This window comes from Pithys albifrons, chromosome 14, assembly GCF_047495875.1.
Source record: "Pithys albifrons albifrons isolate INPA30051 chromosome 14, PitAlb_v1, whole genome shotgun sequence".
NCBI classification, from domain to species: Eukaryota; Metazoa; Chordata; class Aves; order Passeriformes; family Thamnophilidae; genus Pithys; species Pithys albifrons.
This window is the reverse complement of record NC_092471.1, coordinates 19,201,343-19,224,547: the sequence shown is the minus strand read 5'-3', so window position 1 is coordinate 19,224,547 and position 23,205 is coordinate 19,201,343. Positions and strand designations below refer to the sequence as shown.

The following is a 23,205-nucleotide window of genomic DNA, read 5'->3' as shown; positions in this document are numbered from 1 at the left end:
TGCACACAATGGTTTGTAAATGAAAAATTGCATAAGGCTTGGGCCAATTAAGTATAAATTACATTTGAACTGAAAATCTTGAAAATATATAAAGAATGAGTCTAGTGTAATTTCATGCATGAAGGGAAGTTGAAAATATAATTATTTTCATTTTGTAAACTTTTTCATCCCTTTTCAGATGGTGTCTCCAGGGCTGGGGCAGCGCTGTTTAACGAGGCGAGAAATGCAGTCTTTGGGAAGGTGGCTCAGAATTCCATCCGCAGGATAGCCAGGAATGTCTTCCTGCACCTCCACAACCTGGATCTGGCATTCCATCTGAGCAGGCAAACAGGAGCTCTGTCCAAAACCATCGACAGGGGCACGAGGGGCATCAGCTTTGTCCTCAGTGCTTTGGTGTTTAACCTGGGCCCTACGATGTTTGAAGTGGCTCTGGTCAGTGGGATTCTGGTACGTGGTGTTTTTCCAGTGTTGGAATCATCTCACTGAGGAATAATAATACATTGTTTTGCTCTTACCAAAGTCTACTTAGTATAACAATAATAGAATTTCAAACTTAGTTGTGAAAGCAACTCCTGTAAAGGAGAGCAATCCATAATTAGTTACTTTGAATCAACTTATTTAAAATTATTTTCATGTTTAACGCCCGTCTTCAGCCAGTGGTATTTATGTGGATAGTTTTTAATGTTTTTCTTCAGAATTGTTGGAAAAATGAAATCAGAACAGTAAACCATGCACACAAGTGTCAAATATATCCAGGTAAATAGTGAGGAAGCAGAATATAGACCTCCAGGAACGTTGTGGGTTAGTGTGTTGATGACAGAGCAGGGAGTGATTATTCGTTCTTTCCAGAACTTAAAAGTGAAAATTAGCTTTGGAAAATTGGCTTCTCCTCCTTGCTTAATAAGCTCAATTTTAAACTTTTCTGTTATAAATCACACTTCTTGTGTTTGAAATCAGGATCTTTGGGTATTTCTGGGCTAAAATCTAAGTCTTGATTACATAGCTTAGGCTAAATTAAGAACAAGAATCTTGTTTTATTTCCCTTTTTAGAAGGACTTACTCAAGTTTGGATGTAACAACATCAGTTCAAACGTTTGTTGATGTTACATTTTATAACCATTGGAGGTTGCAGATCACGCTGGTGATCAGCCAACTGCCACCAACATGCTTTGCTTCCTCAGGGCTCTTCTCTCCTGGTGTGCTCTGAAGCACAGAAGACACTTCATAAGTTGTTTTGCAAGGCCATTTATTTCTTCTTCCAGTCTTCAGCTTGCTTTCTTTCAAAATCTGCCCAAAAAGCATGGAAAGAAATACTTAATTGTGATAACAGCACAAACATCAGCAGCATTTATGTTTTCTAATGGCAAAAAGAATTTTGCAGTGTTATATACACAAGCTCTTGGTCATCACCTCCGGCCTTCTCATCTAAATCCTTTTTGCTGCTTTCCTTTTGAGTTTATGCCTTTGATAAGCCTGAAGTTATTCAGAGGGACCCTCAGAATCCTCGTCTCAAAATCAGGATGGCTTAGCTGGAGACAACAGTGGAAATGAGTGTGATTGATTTTCCTTTCCTTTGCAACCCTGCAGTATTACAAGTGCGGCGCCGAGTTCGCGTTGGTCACCCTGGGCACCCTGGGAGCCTACGCAGCGTTCACCATTGCCGTGACCCAGTGGAGGTAAGGCTGGCACTGCCTCTCTGAGGGGGCTTGGGCACAGCTCAGCTCAGCCCCTGACTGTGCCACACCTTCCCTGGCAGGACCAAGTTTCGCATAGAGATGAACAAAGCCGATAACGACGCTGGTAATGCTGCCATTGACTCGCTGCTGAATTATGAGACTGTGAAGGTGAGGCCAGTCTTTACTACCAGGCTCTTTGTCTTGCTTTTGTCACCCTTAGGCAAGTGAGTCATAAGATTCATCTTTTGTAGGGCCATGTATTTGGAGCAATAGCGTGTTTTTAAACATTATTCATTTGCAGAGGACTGCCTGGCATTGACAGAGGAGCGTGGAGGTTGTTAGTGGGGCCTGAAAGAATCTCTTTGCTCATGAACAATGAGAAGTGTCTCTCATGACTGAATCACCTTGACCATCAGTTTCTGCAAAATGTAAACTTGAGTTGGATCCCAGGAAAAGGGTCTTCCCCCAGAGGGTGGTGGGCACTGAGCAGGCTCCCCAGGGCAGTGGGCACAGCCCTAAAGCTGCCAGAGCTCCAGGAGTGTTTGGACAACAGAATAGAACAGGATTGTTGGTGTGTCTGTGCAGGGCCAGGAGTTGGACTCAGTGATCCTCCCTGCTCAGCCTATTCTGTGATTCTTTCCTCTTTAGTTTGTTACATCTTCTGGCGAGGAGTTGTGTGTGTATCTGTCCATGCAGCATGTTAATACTCTATTTTATAACAACTTAAACAGCTGAATAATGTTTGAGGCTGTCACATTTCCCATTTTTGTGTGTATTGTAGTATTTCAATAATGAAAAATATGAAGCCCAACGGTATGATGAGTTCCTGAAGACCTATGAAAATGCCTCCCTGAAGACTACCTCTACTTTAGCTCTCCTCAACTTTGGCCAGAGTGCCATATTCAGCGTTGGCCTAACAGCCATCATGGTGCTTGCCAGCCAGGGCATTGTTGCAGGTAACTCTTCTGTCTGGAAGCTAAAAATGACTCTCCTTTACCTTGATTCATCCATAATAGAGGAGTTAATTTTAACTAACTTATGGTTGATGTGATAGTTTATTTTGAGAGGTTTTGCTTAGGAGTTTTGCTTCTTGTGGTATTATTAATTCCATTTTGTATATGTAGGAATAACTGGTATGATGCCATCAAAACAATTTTAAAAGTTTAGCAGTTAGGGAAAGATCCTGTTGCCTAAATCCCTGTGAAAATAGACACTGAAAACCAGTTTAATGGAGAAAGATACACAGGTTAACTTTATCAGAAGCTTCTAAGATGCAGACCAGAAGGTCTGTGCAAAAATGACCAGGGATGTTACCATTTTATAACCTCTCTAGCAATTTACATATGAGATATCAATAATCAACCATGATCCTCATTCCCTCTGTGCCCCATCCATGAGGGTCTTCAGAACTGCCCCTTGGAGAAGTTCCAGGACCCCCAAGCCTTCTTCTTGTGTTTTGTCCTCACACTGTGTAGAGGTGGCTTCTCACAAACACCATGGCCTTGGCAGGGCATGAGAAAGCTCATGAATCTGTGAGAAAGAGCTTCAGTAACTCACCTCAGATGTGAGCAACCCAGGAGAATCCATGTAACATGATTCTAAAAATCTACAAAAACACACCAAAATCCTTAGGCATCAGTCCCAAGAAAATGTCACTTCAGGAAGTTTCTCTTGAAGGGTTGTGAAAGACATTTTTAAAAATCCAAGTCATGTGGGCTTTCTACCAAGACCCACTTTCTTTTCCCCTTCTTCCTTCCCATGTTGGCAAGACTCAGAACTGTTCCCCAAAGTGTGTATACCCATGTGCTTTGTCTGCAGTAGTTTTATTACCTTATTTAATCCTTCACTTTCCTTAGATTAATAAGGGCACATTATTCAAACAATTGTTTCCACATGTTAGGGCGTTTAATCTATGTTAGTCTAATTTACCACACAAAGCCTGCTTGTGTAGAAAGTACAATTCAATTGCAATATTGGGTATGGATCAGCTAAAGCAAGGTGGGTTTAGAGTAAAAATATTGGTGCTTTAAACACTGTTAACATCCAGAAGTGTTTGAAGGGCAGACCTTTATACCATGTGGTCTTTCTTGCATCTGCTTTTTAAGAGGTGCCAGGGCAGGGGAGGGTTACACTGTGAACAGGTCAGTCACTTGGTGCAGTTCATGGCTGTTCTGAGGAAAATTTAGAATAGCTTTAAGCAGGATGGTGGAAATAGGGCTTTAAATCATCCTTCTGGGTCTGTTTCAGCTGAACTGACTTGGCACTTGCCTTTAGCTGTGTGTCATCCTGAGTTTCCCCTTGATCAGCCTGTTTGATACTAAGCTGCCCAAAGGTTCTCACTGTGTGTTTCAGCAGCTTTGTGGGCTATAATGTGAAAGTTCTCTTGATGGTGACAAATTCTATCACTTGGATTTGTCTGTAATTGTACTTAAGATTATCTTCCCTGATTTGTACTTTCATGTATTAGCTGCTCCCCTTCTTAACTTATTCAGGCCCCTTTATGTGTCTGTGGAATTTGCAGCTGTACATCTGATGTTTTATATTCTGCTTGCCTTATTTTCCAGTGCTGTTATATCTTTTTTAAAGTGAAATCCACACAGACAGTGCCATTCATTTCAGGCACCTTCCTATATAAAATATGATGTTCTGGGAATGGATGTTGTTTGCTATTTAAATATATGGATTTGGAAATGTGGTAAAAGAAACTCGAATTGATTGACTGGATTATTTTTAAATTCTTCTGCTACTTCCTAACAAGACAACCCTTCAAATCTCCTTATTCTCTCACATCCATTTTGTCTCAAGGCACCCTTTCTGTTGGAGATCTAGTAATGGTGAATGGATTGCTGTTCCAGCTTTCTCTTCCCCTAAACTTCCTGGGAACAGTGTACAGAGAGACAAGACAAGCACTTATAGATATGAATACCTTGTTTACACTTCTCAGTGTAGATACCAAAATTAAAGTAAGTAGTAGCTTATTTTCCTAAAGTATCTGGGTGTTTGATAGGACTGTTTGTGGCAATGCCATCATTTCACCCCATTTGCTTCCCTTCCAGGTTTAATTTCTATTCATGAATGAGTTGTGTGTAAGGCTGCTGTTCTGCTTCCTCTTTAAGTGCAGTTACTGCAATAGCAGTTGAGTATTTTTCTTGCAAAGAAGCAAAAGTTGTTTCATGGACGCTGTGTTTGTATTGAGTTTTTTTAATTTAAGTGTTCATGCCTCGTGCTTTTTATTTTTGTTGGTAATTAATGATGCTGAATTTGTTACTGCAAAAGAAGTTGTGAGGCAGAGTGTTCACAGCAGAAATTTTTACCTCCTTTGGGGAAAAGGATGAACAAACCAGTGTCACTTGTGCAGCAAATGATAATTATTTTCCATGTGTCATAACTGGAGTGACTGCTTGCCTTTTTCTGAGCTGGCAAATTGACTGTTCTGCCTGTTGAACCACTGGAGGTACTTTCTGGGCAGCAGATCAAGTGGAACTCTTCTTTTAACAGGACAAAGAGCTGGCTCCCCCCCTGCAGATCACCCCCCAGACTGCCACCATCGCCTTTGATAATGTGCATTTCGGATACCTTGAGGGGCAGGAAGTCCTTGCTGGAATGTCCTTTGAAGTCCCTGCAGGAAAGAAAGTGGCCATTGTAGGAGGTAGTGGGTCAGGGTGGGTAAATGGACTAAATATGCCAATCAATGCAGAATTTAGTTTCTTAAACATGGTGCTTCTTGTGTTTGCTTTTTGTAATTTTTCTTTGTGACATCAATTCCAATTGGAGATTTTAAAAGACAAACCAGAATGTGGCATTAACTCAATTCTTTTCAATTCCAGGAAAAGCACAATTGTGAGATTATTGTTTCGTTTCTATGAGCCTCAGAAAGGAAATATTTATGTTGCTGGACAGAACATCCAAGATGTCAGTTTGGACAGTCTGAGAAAAGCAATAGGAGTTGTACCTCAGGTATTCCATGTTTCCTTCTCCCCCTCAGCTATTCCATGTTTCCTTCTCTCCCCCTCAGCTATTCCATGCTTCCTTCTCTCCCCCTCAGCTATTCCATGTTTCCTTCTCCCCTTCAGCTATTCCATGTTTCCTTCTCTCCCCCTCAGCTATTCCATGTTTCCTTCTCCCCTTCAGCTATTCCATGTTTCCTTCTCTCCCCCTCAGCTATTCCATGTTTCCTTCTCCCCTTCAGCTATTCCATGTTTCCTTCTCTCCCCCTCAGCTATTCCATGTTTCCTTCTCCCCTTCAGCTATTCCATGTTTCCTTCTCTCCCCCTCAGCTATTCCATGTTTCCTTCTCTCCCCCTCAGCTATTCCATGTTTCCTTCTCCCCCTCAGCTATTCCATATTTCCTTCTCCCCCTCACGTATTCCATGTTTCCTTCTCCCCCTCAGGTATTCCATGTTTCCTTCTCCCCCTCAGGTATTCCATGTTTCCTTCTCCCCCTCAGGTATTCCATGTTTCCTTCTCCCCCTCAGCTATTCCATGTTTCCTTCTCCCCAGATAGTCCATTGCAATTAAAATCCTCAGTGTTCTGGTCCTGGGGTTCAGTGAAGGTCAATCCTAATGCAGTGATGTTGTCTTAATTCCTTTGCAAGTCACCAAGCCTTTTTTCCCCCCAGGAAATGCCATGTTTTGTATGGATCATCATATAGATCCAATTTTTGAAATGTGTTTAAGCCTCCCCATGGGAAAATGCCTCCAGCTTTAAGTGGTTTAGCTTTATAGTTGATTACCACCCGTAACAAGTTAGCAAAGTAGTGAAAGTATGCATGACATACATACTTAGGACACAAAATACATTAATCCCATTTTTGGGGAAAAAATGTCCCCAAACACTTAGAATCACAGAATCACAGAATGGATTGGGTTGGAAAAGACCTCCAAGATCATCGAGTCCAACCCTTGGTGCAACTCCAGTCCCTTTACCAGATCATGGCACTCAGTGCCACAGCCAAGCTCAGTTGAAAAACCTCCAGGGATGGGGAATCCACCCCCTCTCTGGGCAGCCCATTCCAATGCCTGAGCACTCTCTCTGCAAAGAAGTTTTTTCTGCTCTCCAACTTCAATTTCCCCTGGCAGAGCTTGAGCCCATCGTGCCCCCTTGTCCTATTGCTGAGTGCCTGGGAGAAGAGACCAGCCCCCACCTGGCCAGAACTTCCCTTCAGGGAGTTCCAGACAGTGCTGAGGTCACCTCTGGGCCTCCTCTTCTCCAGCCTGAACACCCCCAGCTCCCTCAGCCTCTCCCCACAGCACTTGTGCTCCAGTCCCTTCTCCAGCCTCGTTGCTCTTCTCTGGCCCCGCTCCAGCCCCTCAATCTCTTTCCTGACCTGAGGGGCCCAGAACTGAACACAACACTCCAGGTGTGGCCTCCCCAAGGCAGAGTCCAGGGGAAGGGTCACTGCCCTGGGCCTGCTGGCCACGCTAGTTTTGATCCAGGCCAGGATCCCATTGGCCTTCTTGGCCACCTGGGCACACTGTTGGCTCATGCTGAGCTTCCTGTCCCTCAGTCCCCCCAGGTCCCTTTCCCCCTGGCTGCTCTCCAGCAACTCTGTGCCCACCCTGTGCTGCTGCAGGGGGTTGGTGTGGCCAAAGTGCAGGACCCAACACTTTTCCCTTCAGGCTTTGTAGAAAAATATAAGCTCTTCTGTATTGAATTCTTCCACGGTTTGGGGACAGTTTTTCCGTGGTTTCTTACTGCAGCTGTTCTTTCCCCCAACACAGGATGCTGTTCTCTTCCACAACACCATCTATTACAACCTGCTGTACGGGAACACGGGCGCCAGCCCCGAGCAGGTGCACGCGGTGGCCAGGCTGGCCGGGATCCACGACGCCATCCTCAGGATGCCCAATGGCTACAACACCCAGGTCGGGGAGAGAGGCCTCAAGCTCTCAGGTAGGGAGAGACACGCAAGTTCCTTCTATCCCTTCTGCAGCCTCAGAGCTCAGTGCAGAGTTTATTCCTCAGCCAGACTTGCTTTTAGCTTATTTATCCTATGGCACAGAATCATTAACATTGGAAAAGGCCTCCAAGATCATCAAGTCCAACCTTTTAACAAGGCCAAGTGCCAGGTCCTGTACTTTGGCCACAACAACCCCCTGCAGGACTCCAGGCTGGGGACAGAGTGACTGGAGAGCAGCCAGGGGGAAAGGGACCTGGGGGTTGGATTGACAGGAGGCTGAAGATGAGCCAGCAGAGTGTGCCCAGGTGGGCAAGAAGGCCAATGGCATCCTGGCCTGGCTCAGCAATGGGGTGGCAGCAGGCCCAGGGCAGTGACCCTTCCCCTGGACTCAGCACTGGGGAGGCCACACCTGGAGTGTTGTGTTCAGTTCTAGGCCCCTCAGGTCAGGAAAGAGATTGAGGGGCTGGAGCGGGGCCAGAGAAGAGCAACGAGACTGGAGAAGGGACTGGAGCACAAGCCCTGTGGGGAGAGGCAGAGGCTGAGGGAGCTGGGGGTGTTCAGCCTGGAGAAGAGGAGGCTCAAGGGGGACCTCATCACTCTCCACAACTCCCTGACAGGAGGTTGTACCCAGGTGGGGGTTGGTCTCTTCTCCCAGGTAAACAACAGTAGGGCAAGAGGGGATGGGCTTAAGCTCTGCCAGGGGAGGTTTAGGTTGGACATCAGAAATTCTTTGCAGAGAGAGTGCTCAGGCATTGGAATGGGCTGCCCAGAGAGGGGGTGGATTCACCATCCTTGGGGGTTTTTAAGGTGAACTTGGCCGTGGCACTGAGTGCCATGATCTGGTGATCACAGTGGAGTTGGATTAAGGGTTGGACTTGATGATCTCAGAGGTCTCTTTCAGCCCAATTGAGTCTATGATTCTATAAATCCCACCACGCCCAGTATGGCCAAGTGCCACGTCCACACATGTAGGGGATGACAGTGTGTGTGTGTATCTCCAAATGTCTGAGGTAATTAATAAATGCACCCTTAAAGACCAGAGAACTATCTGTAGAATATGTGATACTTTGTACCCAGTAGGATGTTTCCATGTATGTTAGGTGAACTAATTAACCAATAGTGTGCTGGCATGTTATAAACAAGAGCAGATAAAAGTGAAACTATAACTAAAAATAAAGTCCTTTGTCTTCAGTGTAGCCTTCTGATCAAACTGCAGCCCAAGTTGTCTCTGCCTCCTCTGCAAATCTACCCCAATACACACAGTTGCAGGGATGGTGTGCTAGTTTTAGTTAGGCCTAGATGTAAGCCTGAATTTTAGTAGGCCCTGATAACCCGATGTAGATTAGAGGGGACAAAAATCACCTGACTTAAGCAACCAAACCGATATTTCATATAATTTTGACGTCAAATAAAGTATAAGAGAAGGTGTAGCCAGTGCCTGATCAGTCCTTTGGTGGTCTGTGCTGAGCAGACCTGCTCTCACCCTTGCTGGGGGTGTTGGGCCTCATTCACCACTCCACAGCTGTTTGGTTTGGGAAGTACCTTTGTTTCTTTGTTGTTGGTTTTCTCCTCTCTTGCCAGGTGTCCTTTGGGGGGAGTTTGTTGGAGTGTTTTTGTGAGCTGGGGTGGTGGAGGTCTGTGCTGTTGGGTGGGCGACTCAGTGGTTGTTGTTGTTGGTTTGGTTTTTCCTCATATTTGTATATATATGTATTATATTCACTTCTCTTTTTAATTGTCTTCTCTTTTGTATAAGAATCTCGCTATTTTGGGGTTTGGGGTTTTTTTCTCCTTTTCATTTTTTTTTCCTCCCTTCTCTTCCCTGTGAGGGGTGGATTCTCTCTCTCTGTGTTGGGTTGTTGGCATTTTGCCAGCTCAACCCAACACCGATGGTGACTTCACTGCTGCCTTGGGCAGCCTGTTCATTACTTAAACACTCTTTCTGTGAAGAGTTTCCTTATATCCAACCTGAACCTCTCCTGGTGCAACTTGAGGCCATTTCCTCCTCTCCTGTCCCTGTTCCCTGGAGCAGAGCCTGACACCCCCCAGCTCCCCGCTCCTGGCAGGGATTGCAGAGCCAGAAGGTCCCCCCTGAGCCTCCTTTTCTCCAGGCTGAGCCCCCCCAGCTCCCTCAGCCACTCCTGCTGCTCCAGCCCCTTCCCAGCTCCATTCCCTCCCCTGGACATGCTCCAGCCCTCAGTGTCCTTGTAGTGGGGGCCCCAAAACATGACTATAAAGGCTAAATATTAATCTGAAGATCTGCAGTGTAAGGCAGCTGGAGCCTGCAAGATGTTTAAAGGAGTGTGTGTTCAGGGGATGTTGTTAAATGAGATGATATAAAGCATGGAGATCCATTTAAGTAAAAATGATCTTCCTCATAGTGTGGGTAGTGGGATGAGATTGAGGACTTTGTCTGTGTGTGCTTTGGGCCCTGTTCCTGCTGAAGGGCAGGGGCAGGGGGTGCAGTGGGTGCAGGCAGAGGGGCTGCCTGTTGCACAGACAGCTGTGTCTGGTATTTCTTACTCTGCAGTGATGCATGCAGGAGTCCTGCTCTGTCTGAAACAGGGCTCAGAGGTTGCAATCTGCCCCCAGAACGTGTGTGCAGAACACTGCACAGCTGCTGAAGGGGAATACAGAGAAGGGGAGAAGGGAAATAAAATATGTGAAGCACAAATGTGGGTGAGGGAATAAAAAGATACAATGCAGGTACTGGCAGACTTGAGAATGGTGATAATGGTGAAAGATTTCTCTTGTGCTGCCTGTCTTCCCACACTGGTAATTTCTAGAAAGAGGATTTGTCTAACAATAGGTTTGAAATGTCTCAGTGTTTATAAAAGCATAGAATGGTTTGGGTTGGAGGGGACCACCTAAAACCATCTAGGCCAACCCCCCTGCTGTGAGCAGGGACTAGATCAGGTTGCTCCAAAGCCTTAACCTTATGTTGAGATTAGGTTGGATTGTAGGAAGAATTTCTTCACCCAAAGGGCTGTCCAGCCCTGGCACAGCTGCCCAGGGCAGGGGCAGAGTCTCCATCTCTGGAGGGATTTAAAAGTCATGTGGATGTGACCCCTGGGGACATGGGTCAGGGGTGGCCTTGGCAGTGCTGGGGAACTCCATGGTCCTAGAGGGCTTTCCCAACCTGAACAATTCCATGATTCCATGTCCCATTCTAAACCTGGAGCATTGTGTGTGGGTATGTCAGAGTTTCCTTCTGGCCTCAAGACTCCTGTCACAGAGCCTTTCTGAAAATGGGTTCTGCCTTTACTCCACCCTTCATTTTTTGCTGCCACAAAACACCCATCTGCCAGTGCTTCAACAAAAGTATGTTTAGAAAGTGAAGGAAAGTGTGGAAATGTGGGGGTTTTCCTGCTTTGTTTGTATTTAAAGAAAATAAAAGTGTGTAAAATACTTAGGAGAAAGACAGTGGAATTCCTTGGGGACAGAAAAAGAGCTTGGAGTTGGTATCTGCCACTGAAATAGCAGCTTGAGTTTCTTGTTTTCAGCAGTTAGGTGAGGGCTGGCAAATAACAGCAGTGACCAAGCTGCAAAATGTGTGCAGTCAGGTACAGGAGTCCTGGGCTGGTGCTCTCAGCAGTGGTTCAGTTGTTCAAAGCATTGGAGATACCAAGTGAAAATCTTTGAGTTCCTTCAGTAGCTCTGTGAAAGTATGGCATCTTTTACTTGGGATCTCTCCTTCTCTGAAGAGCTGAAATGGCTCCCTAAATTCTTATAAAGGTATTGGACTAATTTCTGCATCTGGATTGATGGGTTTTGGTTGTTGTTTTGGTTTTTTTTAAAAGTTGATTGAGGTTTCCTATACTTCTACTCTAAGAAAAACATGAAGTACTGATTTGTTTTGTCCTTTTTATTAAATAGTATTTTGTGACAGAAATAGTGGGGCTGAAAGATCTGTGGATTGAAGGGTCCTCTTTGAAATCCAGGTGTTTCATGTGCATGAGGGAAGAACAAGGTTTTAGTTGCAGTGAGAATTTTAACAACTGAAATGGTGAAGTAGCATTTAGTGCAGTTCCTACTGGTCTCAGTGTTTGATTCATCAACAGCAGAGAATGAAACCCAAGCTGTCTGGGCCTTTCAAAGGAGAATCCATGTCAGTGTTTTCTCACAGATGTGTGATAGGCAGAGCCAAAGCCCTGTCAGTGAATGAAACTGTTCATGTGCTGCTGTCCTGAGTGTGAATGGGGAAGAACATGAAACAAGTGGATGTGCTACAAATGGAAGGGATTTTGTTGTTGTAGGATGGCTTTCAGACATGGGTATTGTCAAGCTGTGAGTTCTGAACATGCTGTAAAGGAGAGGGAGGGAGAGCACATTAAAATAGACTGAGTGAATGGTACAGTTCTAATTGCTCTGAGTTCTGCCAAAGACAGTCTGAAATGTGAACTGCAGCATTTCCATCAGCCTTGTAAATGGTTTATGAAAGCATGTTCTGATAGGAATGGAACATTAACAAGGATGTAATGGTATTAAATGGAATGTTTTGAAGTCTGGAGTAAAACAGAGGAGGACAAGTGCACAAATGTGACGTGTTTGTGTTGCATACCAAATGGTTGGCAGATTTTAAGTTCTCAAATGCACCTGTTTTCCTGTCTGTAAAAGTTGCCCCAAGTTATTCTTGAGTAGATGTTGGCTGTAAGAATTTTGAAGGAAGGGAAACTAGACTGAAACTGGGTTACACTAGAAACCACCAGGCTGTAGGTTGCAGACTGAAGGTGGTTTTCAGTACCATATTAACTGTGTTCTTGAATGAAACTTGCCATTGTGGAGTGGAAGGTTACCTGAAAGGCACAATGTGTGGGCAGGAAGCATGAAATCCAGTACAGCAGCATGGACAGAGCAGTGGTTGTTGGGGAGAGGAACCAGGATTTGTGTGTGCAGAGTTACTGGATGGGGCAGAGCCCAGCCCAGGTGAAAGGGCTCATTCTCACAGGGTGAGCAGCTCTACAGCACTGGTACTTACCTGTGCCAGGCTCCTGCCTTACAGCAGATACAAAATAATTCTCTGTCCTTTTCCAGAGGGATAAGCAATCTTGAATCACCAGGGTACAGGAACTTGTGTGCTGTCTTATGTAATGTCTCAGACCTCTGTCAGCAGTAACTGTGTCTATTAAAAAAAAAGGAAAAAAACAAGAACCAAGCCTCAGGGGTCATGTCTGCTGTTGAATTAAGTCTATTACAATTCTAACTTGATTTTTTTCTTTTATTTCCTTCTTCCTCCCTCATTCAGGTGGAGAAAAGCAAAGAGTTGCAATTGCTAGAGCAATGTTAAAGGAGCCACATATTTTTCTCTATGATGAAGCCACATCATCTTTAGATTCAATTACAGAAGAGGTAAATTGGGATAAACAATTCTAAAGCTCAAATGGTGCAATTGTGTCTGATTCTGATGCTTTTTCCCCTCTTCTCTTCCTCTCAGAAAGAATTCTGTTCTTTTTGCCAAAGTGCTGTCAAGTGTTTTCTCAGTATTACTGAGAGATGCTGTGTCTAAGTTGTTGTCCTGAAGACAGAGCAGAGATGCTGAGTCTGCCTGGGGACACTGTGAGGGGTGACAGCTCTCCCTGGGACATTTTCTGTTACCCTCTGGAGGTCCCATTCACCTTTACACATTTATCCCTTGGAACTGGTGCAAATACCTCAGGTGGCCTTGAAGTGTGAAGCTTTCCAGTCCACATTAAAGGGTGTTTGGATGTCATGTAGCATCCTTTAAAAATGTCTCATAAATAGTGACATAATGCAGGACAGAAAACCTCTTGCTTGTTGTGCAGCACCTTCCTGAGCTGCAGATCAGGTGGGTGGGACCTGCAGTGCTGCTGTTCATTTGAGTTCATTTCACAGGAAGGGCTGTGACATGGATGTCGTGACACTGTGACAGGAACTGCATCAGGCTTCATAACAACACCTTGGCTTAAGCACAAAACTCTCAGCCCCAGCAGTCACTTCCCAAAGTAATGTCATCAAAACCCAGAGCTGAGCTGTGACTGCGTTCACTTATGCAGATTATTGAGTGAATTTATTGACCCGTAATCACTAAATTACTTTCATTTTCCAGTACAAAGAAATCAGAGTGTGAACTGTACATCCATCCAGCACAGCCCTGAAATGTAGCACAGCTCCCTTGTGGACCAGGAATGTCCATAACACACTCAGCTCTACAGAACAGCATGTGCATTCTTTCCTGCTGTATCTCGTGCAGGAGTCGTAAGCAAAGCTGAAAGTTTCAGAGCAGAAATGCACTTGAAAGGCAACAAAGGAAAATGAGCCCTTTCCACAAGAGTGTGCCTGGGAATGGAAATGTTTTCTGACAAAAAAAGAGTTTTCAGGGAAATAAAGTGGACATTTCACTGATGGTAGTGAGGGCACCAATTCCCAGTTAGTGCTCCTTGCAGAGGAATGGGTTTGGGAAGGTGGCAGAGGGCTCATGAAGGAAGCGCTACATTAGAGAAATAATTCCCAGAATTGCTTTAACTTTATGTTCCTCATTGCCATGATATCGAGGGGGATTTTTTTCCTTCAGCTTTCATTGGAAAGGATGATGATGATGATGAGTTACTATTTTCAGATGCTTCTACTGCTGTTTGTTGCTTGTGTACCATGGCTCCATGGGGAAGGTTTCCTGCAATCTAGTGACACTTCTCTTCCTTTGTCCCTTGAGATAGCTGTGGTTTGCTGTGAATACAAGCTTTTTTTGTAGTTTGAGGCTTTACCAGAACCGCAGATACTTCATGCCTGGGACTCGTCTGTTGGTAGATACTTAGAATCACAGAATCATAGAATCAGTTGGGTTGGAAAAGACCTCCAAGATCATCAAGTCCAACCCTTGGTCCAACTCCAGTCCCTTTACCAGATCATGGCACTCAGTGCCACGGCCAATCTGCGTTTAAAAACCTCCAGGGATGGGGAATCCACCCCCTCTCTGGGCAGCCCATTCCAATCCCTGAGCACTCTCTCTGCAAAGAATTTTTTTCTGCTCTCCAACTTCAATTTCCCCTGGCAGAGCTTGAGCCCATCGTGCCCCCTTGTCCTATTGCTGAGTGCCTGGGAGAAGAGACCAACCCCCAGCTGGCCAGAACTTCCCTTCAGGCAGTTCCAGACAGTGCTGAGGTCACCTCTGAGCCTCCTCTTCTCCAGCCTGAACACCCCCAGCTCCCTCAGCCTCTCCCCACAGCACTTGTGCTCCAGTCCCTTCACCAGCCTCGTTGCTCTTCTCTGGACTCGCTCCAGCACCTCAATCTCTTTCCTGAACTGAGGGGCCCAGAACTGAACACAACACTCCAGGTGTGGCCTCCCCAGTGCTGAGTCCAGGGGAAGGGTCACTGCCCTGGGCCTGCTGGTCACGCTATTTTTGATACAGGACAGAATGCCATTGGCCTTCTTGCCCACCTGGGCACACTGTTGGCTCATGCTGAGCTTCCTGTCAATTAGTACTCCAAGGTCCCTTTCCCCCTGGCTGCTCTCCAGCCACTCTGTGCCCACCCTGTGCTGCTGCAGGGGGTTGTTGTGGCCAAAGGGCAGGACCTGCACTTGGCCTTGGTGAACTTCATCCCATTGGAATCAGCCCATCTCTCCAGTCTCTCCAGATCCCTCTGCAGAGCCCTCCTGCCTTCCAGCAGCTCGACACTCCCTCCCAGCTTGGTGTCATCAGCAAATTTGCTGATGATGGACTCAATCCCCTCATCTAAATCATCAATAAAGATGTTAAACAGGACTGGACCCAACACAGACCCCTGGGGAACACCACTGGAGACCAGCTGGACACAGCCCCGTTCACCAGCACTCTCTGGGCCCGACCCTCCAGCCAGCTCCTAATCCAGCAGAGGGGACACTTGTCCAGGCCATGGGCTACCAGCTTTTCCAGGAGTATATTATGGGAGACAGTTTCAAAGGCCTTGCTGAAGTCCAGATAGACACACCCACAGCCTTCCCCTCATCCACCAGGTGGGTCACCTGATCGTAAAAAGAGATCAGGTTGGTCAGACAGGACCTGCCCCTCCTAAACCCCTGCGGGCTGGGTCTGATCCCTTGTCCACCCTGAAGGTGCTGTGTGATTGCACTCAGGATGAACTGCTCCATAACCCTGCCAGGCATGGAGGTCAGGCTGACAGGCCTATAGTTGCCAGGGTCAGCTTTGCAGCCCTTTTTGTGGATTGGGATGACATTCGCCAACCTCCAATCATCTGGGACCTCCCCAGAGAGCCAGGACTGTTGGATGATGCCTGTTTGTTATTATGCAGCTGTAGCAGTAGCAGAGGTGTCTCTCAAAACTTGGTTGCAGTAATTAGCATATTTCCAGCAGCATTTTATTTCTCCTCATCCCCCCCAAGGAGCTTATAAGAGTTTGTGTTCCACCCTTGCAGAACATTCTCAAAGCCATGAGGGACATGGTGAAGCACCGGACGTCGATTTTCATTGCCCACAGGTTGTCTACAGTGGTGGATGCAGACGAGATCATCGTGCTGGATCAGGTGAGGGCATCCCCTGTGTTATGGGTTCCCCTAGGTGGGCCTAGATTTGGGCTCTGAAGTCTGGACTAGGCCGAAGCTGTCAGCTGACCTCTTCTAGCCAGTAACTTTGTATTCCATACCACATTATGACATCATCTCCAGGGCAGTAGGAACCAGTGTGGGAGTGGTTAAGGTAGTCACTTCTCAGCCTTCCTCTTGGGAGGACACACGATGCTGTCCCAGGGGGGATGGAGAGGACCAGGCCCACCACTGGCTCACAGGGTACCTCAGGAAAGTAAAATGTGTTGTTCTGGGTCTGCTCCTTTCTGCTTGAGTTTGTCTCCCTGGGGAATAAGCTTCTTCTTAAGTAATGTGTAGTTAGGACAGTAGAATTTGTGTGTTCGTTAAGAAGTTGAAGTGGGGAATTTGTTGTTGCAGACTTGTGTGAGTGTATATTTGTAATCTCTTCTAATTGTCTCTTCCTTTCTGTAAAAATATATGTAGTTTTAGTATAAACGTGGTTTGAAGTGGTTTTTTTTCCCTTTCCCCTCTCTTTTCTTCCCTTTCCTTGGTGTTAGGAGGGAGGCTTTTCTCTCTGTGCTTGGGGGGGTTGGCAGTTGCTTGGCTCAAACCAAGACACCCTGCTGCTGGGGGGCTTTCACATCTGTCAGCAGCTGGTCTAGGGACTCTGTGTGTCCAGTTTGAATTACCATGTTGTCACCAACCTGCTGGAAGGTCTTTCTTTGGAAGTGACCCATGCTGGGGAATTCTACCCGAGCATGGCTTTTTGTGTGTTTCTCTTCACAAACTTACATGTGTGACTGCCTCATGTGTTGTTATTTTTATGGTTCTGATCTAATTTATTACATGCTTTTGCCAGGTGAAGTTTCCCAACGTGTCCCCCCAATTTAGGCTTCACTCTCAATACTGAGTGTCTATTTGTCACATTTTTTGATTTCAATGGAAAGAGGCAGGACAGCATGTTCTGTTTCCATCCAGATAGAACTATTGCAGGATTGTTCAACCTCATTATGTTATAAATCTGAACACCATTCTCTGTTGTACCTGTAGAAAATGTCATTGTTCCCTTTCTGGAGGCTTCTCTTGTCAGAAATAACCAATAAATTCAACATTTGATTTGCTGATATCACCACTGAGCTGTTACCTTGACTCAGTGTGTCCAAAGTTCATGTTCTTCTCTATTACCTGTATCTGGCAGGAGATTTATGATAAACACATGTCCTTACAATAACTTCATAATTACTCTTTGAACTGATAATGCTGAGAGTGCAGTGCTCTAATTTGCTGATAAAAGACATTAAATTTATCTCTGCTTTCTTTTTTATCAGTTGCTATTTATATCCTTGTGATCATAGGTGTGTTTAGTGACTTAAAATACACATCTGAAAGCAAATAAATTATTCCTACAGTGCACTCAGTGGTTTCATGGGGAATTAGAAGGAATTCTTATGAAATGGTGACATTCAAGACTATCTTTGCTACACAAATCTCAGCTTTATGTGAATCTCAGATTGAAGTAGTGGAATAAATCACTTGCAGTGCTCCATGAGCTTTTATTTGGTTTTGATCTGCTTGGTTTTTTCAGCTTTGCCAAGGTAGAGCCAGAATCATTCCTGAGTAACAGGTTTTAACACTGTGAGGCTGAACAGAGAAGTTGCCTCTTTGGTGATTGGTCAAGAGTTATTACAAAAAGTACCATAATTCAAAAGCTTGGTCTCTACTATAATTAACTCCTTATTAATCACTTGAAGGTTTTAAGTAAATTCTGCAGTTCTGTTGGTCAGATTTATGTCTGTTCAGATTCCACCTGCTTAACTACTAATTGAAGTGCTAAGACCCACATTTTTTCCCAGCATGTCCTTCAGCAGCTGTCACAAGGATGTAGATTTAACTGTGGATCAGAATTCAGAGCAAACATCAGATCTGTGTAATGCTGTCCTTTACCAGAAGAAAGAGTGGCTGGAAAACAAATACATTACTTTAATCTGAAGTCACTGAATGTGTTTCTCAAAGTGAAAAGATCAGTTTGGTTTTTTGAAAAGTGGTAGTGTTGTCTGGGGGGTTGGAGTTCCCATGGAGTTCTCATCTCCAACTCTTCCCTCAGGGAAGGTCAATAAATGATCTTTCCCTTGAGCACAGCCCAGATGAACTGAACTGCTCACACAGTTTTTGGGGTGGTGATTGCAGGGACACAAACTACAGAGCACCCATCAAAGCACAGTTTACACTAATTGTTTTCAGGATTTGATTTTAAATGTCATTTGCTTGTCTAATACAAATCCCTCTCTGTTTGCTCTTTTTTGGCTTCCTTCTGTGTGTTTGTTACTGTCGTGTGAAAGGGAGGAGGGAGACAGAAATGCAGAGATTTCTAGCCTTAACTGAATTAATATCAAGTTATTAGCTATAAGCACCCTCAGGATAATCAAAGCTTTATGAACCCAGCACTGTCGACTAATGGACAGCACACAGACTGGAAAGATTTCTGACTCCCTATGAGGACCTCACTGAAGCCAGGGAGAAATTATTAGCAGTAAGTGCCTTCAGAAAAATGAGAGCCTTATGAACCCAGCACTGCCTGCTGAACTAGGACAGAACACAGGCTGGAAGGTTTTCTAACCTCTGACATGAGGACCACACTTGATAGCAAAAAAAAGGAACTTTTTTCCCCACAACAGCTCCTGAAATAACATTTATTAATACAAATATGGGACAGTTATTGTGGGTTTCCCTTTGCCGGTGAGAATGTTCAGCTGCAAGATTGTATTTAATTAATAATAAAAGACCCAAAAAGAAACCAGCACAAAACACATTCTACAGAGACAAACACACCAAACTCAAGTTATAGCACAGCAAGGTATCCCATTTTCCCAACAGACAGAAACCAGCAACAAAGAACTACTAACTACAAACACAGCCACCTAAAACACTTATCCAGACACTCTCTCAATAACACAGGACAATAAAATAATCTTGCACACCACTCTAACACAAAACAAAAGGAAAGAGCAGAGCTGCTTCTTACCAACACAAATGCTGAAAAAGAAACTGCACATTGAAAGTAAAGCAAGTTACTGTAGTTGCAAAACAGAGCTGGGCTCATAAAGTAAGAACAGCAAAAAGCAATAACCAATATAAAGTAGCAAAGTGTGAAGCAAGTTACTGTTATTAGTATTCAGGCAGCAAAACACAGTTAGTAAAGGAGATGCCTATAAAGTAACAATCAAAGTAGCTGTTTTAGCATAAGATGCAAGATAGAATGTATAAAAGAGAATAAGCTTTGTAAAAAGTAAAGTTAAGAAAGCAAAGTATAGAAAAATAGAAAGCACATGGTCTTCTCACCCCTACATTGTTCCAGGAGGTAGGAGGAGACAGGACAAGCTGCAGCAGTTACCTTCACAGAGTCGTGGCATTTTCCCCTCTGCTGGAGTTTAAACTCCACACTTTTTATACCTCTTTTTCCCCTTCATGTGGCTTTGTGACTAAAGTCAGAGTTCTGGGGGGGTGATGCAGATGCCTGAGAGGGGTGGCTCCTTTGAGTGGTCACAGAAGATATCGCAAAGGGAGGCCGTGTCATTTTTTTAGCACTCCACCCTTTGTTAATTCTTTTTGTAGGGCAGTTAAATGCCTCCCTGACATCTGATCCCGTCAGATCTCGGAAGCTCAGCAGGGTCAGCCCCGGATTAGTACTTGGATGGGAGACCTCCTGGGAAATGCCGGGGGCTGTAGGTTCTAGTCCTGAGGACTTCACTGGCACCGTCCAAGCTCGCTCGGCCGTGGCAGATGAACCTCAGGACTGAAACGGTGGGGCCAGTTCTGTGCACGCTGAGCCTCACCTAAAATCCACTGCGCAGGCTGGAAGGGCCCACCCATGTGGGGGGACAGCCCTGCCCAAATCTTCGTTAGCAAAGCCGAGCCACACACCCTTTGTTAATCTCATCAGTTTGAAAGCTTTTGTTTTCTGCTGGAGCACCCTCCAGGGGGCTGAGGTGTCTCCTTCAACCCCTCAGGGCTTATCAGGGGCCATCACCCCACAGTTACCGAGCAAAAACAAATAGGTGTTTGGTTTGGTACATTCATGTGGCTTTTGCACCTTGCTCCTGGTATGGAGCTCCATGTTTACTTCAAGTAGTTCTTCCAGTTTAAGTAGTAAAGTTTCCGTGCTGGTGGGCTTTAAATTTTCCCAGATGGACAAAAGGCTCCTATATTCCCATTTCTGTGAGTTTGGGAAGAGCACAGCTTCTTATTTTCAGTGTGACACACTATCGAGTGCACTGTGCATTCAGTCTGTCCTTGCTGCCCCAAGCTCCTTCTCATTAATAACTGCTCTAATCCATACTGTGAAATTGTGGACCATATTCCTAAAGATCTGCTAATGTGGATTCCTGACTTGCTGCCCTTGTTTTGCAGGGGAAGGTTGTGGAACGTGGCACACACACAGAGCTCCTGGCGAGTCCCAGCAACCTGTACTCTGAGATGTGGCACACGCAGAGCAGCAGAGTCCTGCACAGCCACAGCAACCCAGACTGGGAGGGCAGGAGCAGCCAGACATCCAAAGAGGAGGAGAGGAAGAAGCTAGAAGAAGAAATCATCAATAGTGTGAAAGGCTGTGGGAACTGTTCATGCTGAGAGCAATCCCGGATCAGTCTTGTGTAGCAGGTTCAAAATGCACAAGAATACACTGAAATGCAGCTCTTGTTTTTAAGTCAGCATTCAAAAACTTCTGGGGTTTGCAGTATTTGGGTTTTGCAGTTTCACAGGGGGACATAATTTCAACCAAAGGAGTTCTATTTTTGCATCTTTAGAAATCTGTAATCTTCAGTGGCATCTGCAAGAGCTGGGCTTTTCAAAAACTTTCAACTTCCCAACTAAGAGTGCAATCCATGGCAATTTTTAGATATTGGTAAATTCTCCTGGTAGTCGCTTGATGTGGAATATTAAATTGTAAACAGATCTGACCTCGTTTTACATTATTTCTCATCATTAATGGTTGATAAATATATCATGTTTTTATTGTAATTGGGCTAATTTGAACTCATCTGCTAGTGAGGAAGGTGCCATTTACATTCTTCTGTGGTGTTTTGGTTTAAAATGTCCTTCCTCATAAAGAGTAAGAAAAGTCTCAACAAAATAATAGAGGCTTTTAATAGCAAACTAAATATTGAAATTATCCATCTCACCCTTCAGAAGCACCTTTTGTGCTGCACTATCAGGAAATGGATTGGTATCATTCTGAAGGAAAACTAACAGTATTTTTAAGTGAAAAATGAAAAAAAACCCTGAGTTCAGGATTCTGTATCCTCAGCATCTGCTGCAGTGGTTGAGGCAGAATGCAGTCACTTTTTCTAATTCAGTCATGGTCTTAGGGAGCAATTAAGATTCAATAAAGACTTCCATAAATTTCTATTATCTCATTAATGTATGAGAAAATGGCCTGGATAATGCTGACAGTATTGCTACAATGATCTCCTCATTTCAACAGCCCAAACTTCTCCAGTGTCAGGACAGCTCCGTGTTGGGGTCTGCAGGACACTGGGGGGCCTGAGGGGGGGCTGCTGGGAGAAGGTGCCAGGAGATTCCCCTGTGTCCAGCAGAGCCCGTCCCAGATGGCTCCTTGGACCCACTGCTGGCCCAGGCTGAGCTCCCCAGTGGCAGGATAAGGCACTGCTGGGATAACCACTTGGGAAGGCAGGAAAAAGCTTGTAAGTGTAAGAGCAGCTGCAGCCAGAGAGGAGTGGGAATGTGTGAGAGAACAGCCCTGCAGACAGCAGGGAAGGAGGAGGGGCAGGAGGAGCTCCAGGTGCTGAGATTGCCCTGCAGCCCATGGAGCAGCCACACTGGAGCAGGGGGTGTGCCCAGAGCAGGCTGTGCCACTGTGGGAACCCCACACTGGAGCAGGGTCCTGGCAGGATGTGTGATCCCATGGAGAGAGAGAGGAGCCCGTTCTGGAGCAGGGTCCTGGCAGGATGTGTGATCCCATGGAGAGAGAGAGGAGCCCCTTCTGAAGCAGGGTCCTGGCAGGAGCAGGGATCCCATGGAGAGAGGAGCCCATTCTGGAGCAGGGATCCCATGGAGAGAGGAGCCCATTCTGGAGCAGGGTCCTGGCAGGAGCAGGGATCCCATGGAGAGAGAGAGGAGCCCCTTCTGGAGCAGGGTCCTGGCAGGAGCAGGGATCCCATGGAGAGAGAGAGGAGCCCATTCTGGAGCAGGGTCCTGGCAGGAGCAGGGATCCCATGGAGAGAGAGAGGAGACCATTCTGGAGCAGGGTCCTGGCAGGAGCAGGGATCCCATGGAGAGAGAGAGGAGCCCCTTCTGGAGCAGGGTCCTGGCAGGAACAGGGATCCCATGGAGAGAGAGAGGAGCCCATTCTGGAGCAGGGTCCTGGCAGGAGCAGGGATCCCATGGAGAGAGAGAGGAGCCCATTTTGGAGCAGGGTCTTGGCAGGAGCAGGGATCCCATGGAGAGAGAGAGGAGCCCCCTCTGGAGCAGGGTCCTGGCAGGATGTGTGATCCCATGGAGAGAGAGAGGAGCCCCCTCTGGAGCAGGGTCCTGGCAGGATGTGTGATCCCATGGAGAGAGAGAGGAGCCCCCTCTGGAGCAGGGTCCTGGCAGGATGTGTTTCCCATGGAAGACACTGGAGCAGGCTGAGCCTGAAGGACTCATCCTGTGGGAAGGACATGCTGGAGCAGGGGAAGAGAGTGAGGAGGAAGGAGCAGCAGAGACAACATTAAACTGACCACAGCACCCCTTGGAATGGCTGGAGAGTTCAGGAGGGAAGTTGAGCCCAGGAAGAAGGAAGGGATGGGGGGAAGGTGTTTCAGGGTTTGGTTTCATTTTCTCATTACCCTACTCAGACTTCTAATTGGCAGTAAATTAAATGAATTTCCCCAAGTCAAGTCTGCTTTGCCCATGACAGGAATTGCTGAGTTATCTCTCCCTGTCCTTTCCTGGTATTTTCTCTCCCCTGCCCAGCTGAGGAGGGCAGGGATGGAGAGGGTTTGGTGGGCACCAGTGTCCTGCCAGGGCCAGCCCACCACAACAGGATTGTATTTTTAGGCCTTGTCTCTTCAGGGAAATTCACCATCTCTATTTAGCACAAGCTGTTCTGGTGTGATTCTTCATGTTGAATTTAAGAATTAAAATCTTTCTCTTGGA

The 23,205-nt window shown here is 45.8% G+C and overlaps 1 protein-coding gene across 1 annotated transcript in view; it reads left to right on the top strand.

Moving 5' to 3' along the window:
* The window catches only part of ABCB7 (ATP binding cassette subfamily B member 7), a 52,285-nt gene extending 29,080 nt beyond the window's left edge, over nt 1-23,205 (top strand). The window contains exons 6-16 of the mRNA XM_071569131.1: nt 179-447; nt 1,588-1,676; nt 1,757-1,844; nt 2,458-2,632; nt 4,482-4,639; nt 5,175-5,338; nt 5,504-5,633; nt 7,398-7,569; nt 12,819-12,922; nt 15,946-16,053; nt 20,461-23,205. Coding sequence (XP_071425232.1) covers nt 179-447; nt 1,588-1,676; nt 1,757-1,844; nt 2,458-2,632; nt 4,482-4,639; nt 5,175-5,338; nt 5,504-5,633; nt 7,398-7,569; nt 12,819-12,922; nt 15,946-16,053; nt 20,461-20,679 — 1,676 coding nt within the window. The 3' untranslated portion in view covers nt 20,680-23,205. The remainder of the gene's footprint in view (nt 1-178; nt 448-1,587; nt 1,677-1,756; nt 1,845-2,457; nt 2,633-4,481; nt 4,640-5,174; nt 5,339-5,503; nt 5,634-7,397; nt 7,570-12,818; nt 12,923-15,945; nt 16,054-20,460) is intronic.